We start from the raw sequence: 9,349 nt of genomic DNA on the forward strand, positions 1-9,349 counted from the left end.
GTAGATGACTTACCTAGCATGTTCAAGCCCCCCCCCCGAGTTCGGTGGCGATTCACAGGAGTAGGATACAGAGCTATAAAGAGAGAGAGATGGATGATGGAAAAGCCCTCAAACAAAGCAAACGAAGGAGTGAAGTTAGCTGTGTGCTTGTGAAGCTCACCCTCCCTCAACAAAAATCCAAACACAAACATCTTGTGAAGCTAGCTTTGGGCACCAAGGTGCGATACTTTCTGTTGTCTATAATTATGCTTATTCTGTTAGAACCAGCCCATTGCCCAACCTTTTGAAACGTCTCTGGAGCTTGATTATTATCCCTCTCAGTTATGGAGCTAAGGGAAGCTGGGCTTCCGTGTCCTCTTCTGAGTTGTTGATGAAAATGTTTATTAGAACAGAACCTCCTGCAGACAATTGAAGATTTGTGCTCATCAATCAGTGGTTGATTAGCCCCCATCACCACTGTCTGCCCCCTCCTTCCTTACCATCATATGGTATTCTCTTCCTGAAACCATATGCATTGTAGTGGAAGAGCTTCTAGCCTGGTGAGCTAGGTGGCCTAGAAGTCAAAGCACTTGCTGCATATGCCTGAGAACTAGAGCTCCGTCCTGGGAAGCCATGATAAAGAGAGAGAAGTGCTTCACCAGCATCGTCCTCTAATCTCTGCATATGTGCCACGTATGGTGCACACAACAATAACAACAAGAATAATACACTTTTTAAAAGTTACTAGCAATCAGAATAAAGACAAGACTCAGAGGATCTGGATGTGAAAACCAAAAAACCAACTCTCAAACTGTCCCATAGACTAGTGTCAGAACGATAGATCCTTCAAATAGATCCAAGTGAGCCATCCAAACACATACCCCCACAGCTGCTATCATGATTGAATGCCTGCCCATTGAGCTTCATAGAAAACTTCCCATTGGAGTTTTCAACATGATTGCAGAACGAAGAGCTCATAAGTTTTGACTTTAGCACTTGGGTGACAGATTGCTAGAGGGCACCCCCCATTTTTAAAAAAATCTTTATTACATTTATGTATTTATCTGTGTATGTGTGTGAGAGAGAGACTGAGAGAGAGAGAGAGAGAGAGAGAGAAGAGAGAAAGAGAGAGAGGTAGAGACAGAGAGAGGAATGAGAGAGATTTCATACAATGCATGTGCCATGGCACACATATGAAGGTCAGAGGGCAGCTTGCAGGAGTCAGTTCTCTCCTTCTACCATGTGGGTCCCAGGAATCAAATTCAAACCATCAGGCATGGTGCCGAGGACCTTTACTACCCTATGAGCCACCTTACAGACTCAAATTCCTTATCTTTGTGGGATCAACTCTACCTCCTATGTAGAATATTCAAAATATTACCCTTAATAATTATAATTTTGGCATGAAAAATAGTTAGGTGTGTGAGCTCAGTGTATGCTTTCAGATAGTTGTAGCAAGTTTTCCATCTCTGCTGAAAACGTGGTTAGAGGGAGGAATCTCAAAGAAAAATCTAATTGACTGTTAACATCTCTCTAGATAATAGATGTACTATTTTCAAAATCGTGAAGTCTTCAGTACTACCATGATTTAGTTTCCCTGTCCCTTTACCCTCTTTATAATTGATTTTTTTTTCCCTCATGGGGTAAATGAAAACATTTTCAAATCTTCACCTCTAACCTTGTCAGTTAAAAGGACATTTCTAATTTCTTCCCTTTCCCCTTAAAGTTGCAACATCTCAAATCAGTATAGAGTCCAATGCTACCTGCCAACTCAGCCGTGGCTCAACTTTAAATTCTCAAGAGAAAGGGGGAGAGCGACACACTTGTCAGTTTGGGGCTGAGCAAGCTGAGAATGTTTGTTCAGGCCAGCCTTTCCCTCCTGCCATAAAGAGAGCCTGGCCTGGGTGGCATTCATTAGAGTCAGCTACAGGCAGCTGACAGCCTCATGTGGTTTTTAAGGACACAAGAGCTGAGAGGCTGGAAACTATGCTCAGCCTAGAGGACAGCATGGGAATGCAGGTGGATGCCAGGGAGGGACAGAATGACTTGGCGTTGAGAACACTGCTTTGCCATTTCTTGACATGTGTGGTCTTCCACTCCACTGACATCGTAATTAGGGACCATTTGGTAGAAAGCCTTCCCGTGGTTTCTTCACCCTCGCATGCCTAAGAGGCTTGGTGGTATAGCCTAGTGGTAGAGCTCTTTCCTAGCATGCTCAGGGCCCCAAGTTCCCATACTCACACGGCAAGAGAAAGCAGAAAAATCACACATCTAAAAGTATTAAATGGAGGAAGAGGATGTTTCTTAAGTTTTACACATGGAAAAACTGAGGCATGGAGAAACTGAGCACTTTCTCTGAGGTTTTCATTTCTCGCTGCAGAAGATGGGTTCATCAGATGATTGTCTATGGAAACCCAGGGCTGCCTGAAGTTGGGGGTCAATAACTGGTAGCTCATATCACCTGAATAGCGTGTGCCCCTTGTTCCGTGTTAGTAACAGAATGGTGTTGTACTTTTTGTACCAGGAATTCTGGAATTTATCAGCTTGGCTGTGGGGTTGATCAGCATCCGGGGAGTGGACTCTGGCCTGTACCTAGGAATGAATGAGCGAGGAGAGCTGTATGGATCGGTAAGTTCCAGCTTTTTTATTCACCAGAGGCTATGACCACCAATGTTTGGACAGCCTAAGGCAAAGGATAAAATTGTTTATCAAGCACTTGAGAGCCCTTTTATGACTGTAAAGGACTGAAGTCTTCTTGTTCCAGGCTATTCAGGGCCTTGCTCCCCTATATTGTTTCACTTGTTCAGCCCTCCATCCAAACAAGGTTTTCTGGGCTATGTTTGCTTTCACATTTTCCATTAGAGGGCCTGCTAGTGCTGTGATAAGAAGAAGCCATGTTTGCTTGTCAGTAGATGCTCTCAGGGTTTGAGGCATTAACTCATCTAAAGAGCGCATCTTAGTTTTAATGGTTACCCATAAGCAGTAGCTGATGAGTAGGCACAAAAGAACATCCAGTGAAAGAGCCCGCCTTCTGGAAGGATTCTGAAGTTAATAACCCAGCCCCTGGTTTCCAGATTGCTTCAGCTGAACCCCAAAGGCCAAATAACACCAATGAATGAAGAATGTGGGTTCCAGGGACTAGTGACAGCCCCAACCCCTAGCAAGGAATGGGCTGACTGCAATCCATTTTCTGTGTTCTGGAAGCTAGCCCGGTACTGGGGCATAACTTCTCTGGCCTTAACCCTTTGAAGAGATCCTAGTATTCTGGCTTGGACTTTTGAGTCACATAGCATGCTTTCTGGCTGGCTACACCCCATGAAATCAGAACACATTTTTTTCTGACACCTGGGAGATAGGCCTGTCCTCATCACTCAGTATCGGGCACCCCAGCAAACAGTATGGTGGCCCGATCAACTATGAGAAGGGCCAGAAGCAGAAGACCCAGGAGCTGCCAGCTTGAAGTAGCCAGATTGGAGGACCTTTTCAAACAGATCTTTTCTGAGCTTTCCAACTGACAGGCCGCTCATTAGGAGAGATCACAGCTCACCTCCCATGCAGCTTTATATAGACCCATGGCCTTTGCCTGCCAGTTGATGTGGGTGACTGTAATCTCAATGCATTTGAAAGAACATTATTAGTCCTAAGTAGGAAGTTAGCTCAGTGGGTGCCAGAGGAGCATTGGAAAGCCATAATGGAAATTCTGGGGTTTAAAGAGCCAGCCAAGGCCAGCTCCTCCAAATCTCTCTGCTTCAGCAAGGATCACACCCAAAATATTTTTGTTTGGCTCCTGAAGGAGGATGATGATACAACCGGGAGGGTTTTGTGCTGCTTGGAAAAACAGACGCCTTGGTCACACGGGGAGACAGGACTGAAATTTTCTAATCTCAACATACTGTTGCTATTTCAGGGTTTCTCCACCAGCAAGCTGGGATGGGAGGAATAGTCATGTAATGGGCTCTGCTTTATTTTCTCACCCTCACAGAAGAAACTCACACGTGAATGTGTTTTCCGGGAACAGTTTGAAGAAAACTGGTACAACACCTATGCCTCCACCTTGTACAAACACTCGGACTCGGAGAGACAGTATTATGTGGCCCTGAATAAAGACGGCTCACCCCGGGAGGGATACAGGACTAAACGACACCAGAAATTCACTCACTTTTTACCAAGGCCAGTAGATCCTTCTAAGTTGCCCTCCATGTCCAGAGATCTCTTCCGCTATAGGTAATGGACTTCTGGTGCCACCTCTGTGACCCATGTACTCTGTGACCATGGTTGGCTCTGCAAACACTATACTCATAGCTTTTCAATCCTTCCTTCCTATCAATTAGATAACAGAGAAGCACTTACTGTTCAACATGACCCAGCTGTCCCCTTGTTCAAAGTGTATATCAAGGTTGGGTTATTTTGGGGAGGGACGTGGGAGGAGGGGTGGTTCCGAGGGAATCTTGTATATACTTTTTGTTTTACTCATGTTCTATCCGGTGATGTGGCATGACAAAGAACAAGGGCCCCTCACTAAGGGCCAAGGCTGTCTTGCCTCACAATCTACCCAGATACCTTGAGATGGGGTACAAATGAAAGACCAAGGAATCTGCCACAGATGCTACCTAAAGAGCTTTGGGAAAGTGTCATTTGGAAAATCCTAGGGGCTCCAACCCTTCTGCAAGCCATCCCTACCCTGGCTCTGCAGATCTCTCATTCGTCCTGACATGCAGTTTTCCTGCCACCGGAAGAGGGAGATATGGGGTAGGTTATAAGGAAATGATATTAAAATGTAAGCATGGATACTGTGCATAAGGACAAACTATTTATGAAATGTATATGCTATTTATTTTATATATTTATTTATTTCAAAATAATTTTATTTTTAATGAGAGATGCTATGACTGGATTTTCTTCAGAAAGAATAAGGTCCTACTGAAACAGGAAAAATGAGTTATTAAAGGCTTTTATTTGGCAATAAAATTGTCTTTATATTATAAAACCAGTGTCTAATTCAATTGCTTCATACATTCAGTAGAATGAAGAGGCTGGCCAGCTTTTTGTTTCTCCAGGTTAATAAAATCCTTGATGACAGGCTAATGCAGCGTGAGCTGGGTGACTCCATCATCCAGTGTGGTAGCATTATCCAGGAGCCTCCTTCAAGACCTAGTGCTCTTTTCTGGTCCCATGACTTAAGGGAGCTTTAGGAAGACCTCAACTAACAGGTCTTACTGAAGGTCCCATTTATAAACTGTTAGGATTGGACATAGAGGATTCTTGAGGACATGAGGGCCCACAGCAGAGACCTAATCAGTGGATCTTTATTTCAGATATGAAGAGGAAGCAAATTAAAATAGTAGTCAGCGAGGAGGATTTTTGAGCCAATTAACTTCCCTGCTAGAAGATATCATCCTACTGGCTGTGACCATCCTCAGGATCTTTTAACAGGGCTTCTCCTAGAGGATTCTGGGAAAATGTTAGCACGTTCCCTTAGAGCTGCTCTTGCCTAGCAGCATCACCTAGAAACTGCTCAAGGATAGAAATCAGCAGAAACTTAGTTCAGAGCCAGGCACTTTGCATGGTACCAAGCTTTCCAGAGAATCCCTAAGCACGCCACATCATACACATGATCCCTAAACACATCATGATAGATTTTTGTTAATTTTTTTTTGCAGCCAAATGGTTCATAAGTGAATTGGCAGGCAAGTGTTAGTCCAGAGAATGAAGAAGAATTAGTTTCATACCTCAGAGCTCTTCCTCTCTGAGATCAGCCCTAAAGTATCTTGACTTCAAATCCATCTACCCTTGACTAGTATTTCCAGAAGTAGGGGTGCAAGAGGTTAGAATCCAAGTGATGAAAGCCTTGTTGAGCACACCAACAGTATGAAGGCCTGATGGGCAAAGATTTGGAATCTAGGATAGTTCTTCCTCATCCTGCCCATCATGTAGGCATCCACTGTTTTTCTACTTGTACCTGTGAGTCAGACCAGCTCATATGCAAAGCAAACCCAGTGATATAGAAACAGACCAATGGTGAAGTGCTTCTTAGCATGGGACAGGCCCTAGATTCCATCCCTCCAAAACCCCAAGAAAGCAAAACCAAAAGAGCTATTAAAGCTCACCCCAATTTAAGTACCCAATAAAGAAGTCACGCAGATGGGGATACTTAACCTGAAATACCAAATAAGCTTGCTCTGATTTTTTTCTCTCAACTTTTAATTAGTTTAAATTTTTTTCATATGGATGCTTTGCCTGCATATATGTGTGTAGCTGGTGGCCAAGAAGGTCAGAAGAGGGTGTGGGATCGCTTGGAACTGGAGTTACAGATGGTTGTGAAACATCATGTGGGGATTTGGGAATCAAAGCCTGGTCCTCTGGAAGAGCAGCTATAGTAACAATTGTAGTATTTTTGTTTCTTTTAAAAACACAGAAATATTATGAGTTTTTGTTTTAATCCCAGGTGTGGAATATGGGGCTATTTCAGATTGTCCTCACCTGCTGACTATGATTTACCTGGTACTCTAGCAAAGGCATGGTTTTGCTAGCTGCAGAGAGTTTCTGCAATTGTATGATGTTTGGAATTCTGGGAACTTTTCAAAGGGTATATAAATGCAAGGGCCCAGAGAGGCAGAGTTGGTGGTTGGCGGTTGTTCAAGGAGATTAGTTGCAATTAGTTAGTAGTCCTGCTCAAAGAAGAAACAAAGGGAACGAAATTAGATTCAGAGATCTCTATATCTCTCTTTCCCCTCTATCCTTCTTTCTCTCCTATCTAGTGATGGGGGTAGAACCGGGGAGATAAAGGGTGGGGGAAAGCCCCACAAAGTAGCAAAGAGCAGCTATAAGCAGCCAGTGCTCTTAACTGCTAAGCCATCTGTCTTCTCTTGCTCTACTTTCAATTGCAATAGCTGGATACCAGAGACTAATTTATAAAGAATAAACATTTACTTGGCCCAAGGTTCTGAAGGCTGAGGAATTCAGATAGCTGTATCTGGAGGTCCTTCTCACTGGCCGGAACTATAGGCAGAGTCCTAAGTGGCACAGAGCATCACAGGGCAAGACAGAAGCCATCTTCATATGGCATTAATGCTTCGTCCTTAACATCTCCTTAGCCTTAATCACCTCCATGACACCACTGCCACGACCATACTTCCCACCCCACCCCACTGCCACCAGATACTACTCAGGTCAAGTTTCCAACTTCCATTCGTTGGTTTGAAAGACCCTTGCTGTATATAGTCCAGGATGATCTCAAACTCTAAATCCTCCTGCCTCAGTCCCCAAGAGTGCTGGGATGACAAGTAAACACCAATGTAGCTGGTGAGCCTTTAACTTCTTAACATCTCAAAGTGAGAGTAAAGTTTAACAGAAATGTTGGTAGAGGCATTCAAGCCATGACGATTGTTCATGCTCAAAAAACAAGGTACCGAAGCACTATGCCAAGATGCAAGTAGTTCATTGGAGCCACGTGGCAGGGGCTTCCCAAAGGAACTTAGTCAAAGAACATAAAAAAAAAGACCTGAATCGCTCTTACCTCCAAGTCTCTGCAGTGCGCACCACCAAACCAAATCCCCGGGAGCGAAGTAATAAGTACACTAGGCTTAGGACTTGCATTTGGACCAGGGGTCACCCAGGCTCAATCCAAGTAGTCTGGAGGGCAACCCCAGCCTTCTTCTTCCTCAAAAGGTTGGCTTTTGAGGACTGCCTTCCTCCTCTCCTAAATAGCTGGAGCTACTAAACCTTCCCCAGCGCTTCATTAGCTCAGACCCATCTAGGAGAACTAGGGAAGCAGGGAAAAGGAAAACAGAAAGGAGGGGCTGAACACCTACCATGGGAAGATACTAGGAGTCCAGTACATCATGGGGGGGGGAGGAGTACAGTGCATCATGGGGGGGGGACAGGAATGTGACTCAAAGAAGAAAGCAGTAGGGCTGATCTGAAGAAATGCATTGTGCCCTTCCATTGCCCCGTCCCACCAGCCAAAAGCCCACCATGCCTCCAAGGTCTCTCTTCAAACTGTATCCTCTAGGTTTCCTCAGCTTTCCCCCTTTAACTATTATGTTCAGATCCCAGAGGTACCTGAACTCTTCTCCCCACAAATCCCAGGCCAAGGCGTCTCAGTGGGCAACCTGAATGCCTGCCAGATAGAACAAGGTGACTTTAAAAGCCCCATCTGAGCCCCAGGTTGCTTACAGTACCTAGTTTCTGTTTCTGTTCTTGGGTTGCCAGAACTGCCAAGACACAGCTATGAGGATCTGTTCATCAAACACTCACTACCCACACAATAGCTCTAGGGGACCAACTATTTTCTGCCTGACAGTCCTGGTTCCTCTAGTTTTATTTCCATCTGGTGACCATAAACACTCCTAGCATTCAAACACCTTTACATTGGTTCAACATGTACTGAGCATCCTCTGTAAGTACCTGGTACAATTGTCTAAAAACAGTCCCGGGCCTCAAGAAAGACCTCCTAAATCAAAATGTCCACGTTTGCTCTTAACCAAAAGAGCTGGAGAAGCCATCTAAATTACACTTTGCAACCAAAATGATTGTTTTTCTCTGTCAATAGTTTTCAAGTTTTTGTTCTCAGAAACCCTTGCACTCTCAAAAATTACTTGGAATATTGTGAGTGGTGGTACATGCCTGTAATTCCAATAACAGTGATAAAATGATACTCATTAATATAAGTAACATTTAATAAAATGACTATATTTTCAATGATTCAGTTGAGAGTGATAGTATTCTACATTTTCCACTCTTTGGTGTCTGTCTTTATGAGGAGGTGTGTGTGTGTATGTGTGTGTGTGTGTGTGTGTGTGTGTGGTGTTTTATATGTGATATATGTGTGTGTATTTTATTATACATGTTAATAAATTAAATACATATATTCATTTTGGGAAAGGCACACACAGGTGGCATAAGGCTACTTTTCAGGAGTCATTTCTCTCCCTCCATCTTGTTTTGAGGCAGAGTCTCTCTTGTTTCTATTGCATTGTGTGCTCCAGGCTAGCTAGCTCCCAGCTAGTTCTATCTCTGCCTCCCATCTCAACCCAGAAGTACCAGAATTACAAATGCACACCACCAATATGAGCTTTTTACAATAGTTCTAGAGATTGAACTCAAGTCATTAGGCTTGCTCAGCATTCACCTTAACCCACTGGGCCAGCTGCCTCCTTGGGCCCACAACAGATATTTTAATGTTTAATGTTTTAATTTTTTAACATCTTGATGATTGCTTTAGATGGCCCAGGTTATACCCTATGGGCCAGCAAACAAAACAGAAAGGCATGACCATTGGAAAGGAAGGGGGTTTGATGGGTGGGAGGGAGATAAAAAAAGGGTAAGAGGTGAGAGGAACCAGAACATAGTAGGTCTATGTGAAACTATC

General features: G+C 43.9%; 1 protein-coding gene across 1 annotated transcript in view; it reads left to right on the forward strand.

Moving 5' to 3' along the window:
- Positions 1–4,264, forward strand: part of Fgf16 (fibroblast growth factor 16) — a 10,224-nt gene extending 5,960 nt beyond the window's left edge. The window contains exons 2-3 of the mRNA XM_031375847.1: positions 2,504–2,607; positions 3,962–4,264. Of these exons, the coding sequence (XP_031231707.1) occupies positions 2,504–2,607; positions 3,962–4,207 (350 nt within the window). The 3' untranslated portion in view covers positions 4,208–4,264. The remainder of the gene's footprint in view (positions 1–2,503; positions 2,608–3,961) is intronic.
- Positions 4,265–9,349: the final 5,085 nt, after the last annotated feature.

The sequence above is a fragment of the Mastomys coucha genome, chromosome X (genome assembly GCF_008632895.1).
Source record: "Mastomys coucha isolate ucsf_1 chromosome X, UCSF_Mcou_1, whole genome shotgun sequence".
Taxonomy (NCBI): Eukaryota; Metazoa; Chordata; class Mammalia; order Rodentia; family Muridae; genus Mastomys; species Mastomys coucha.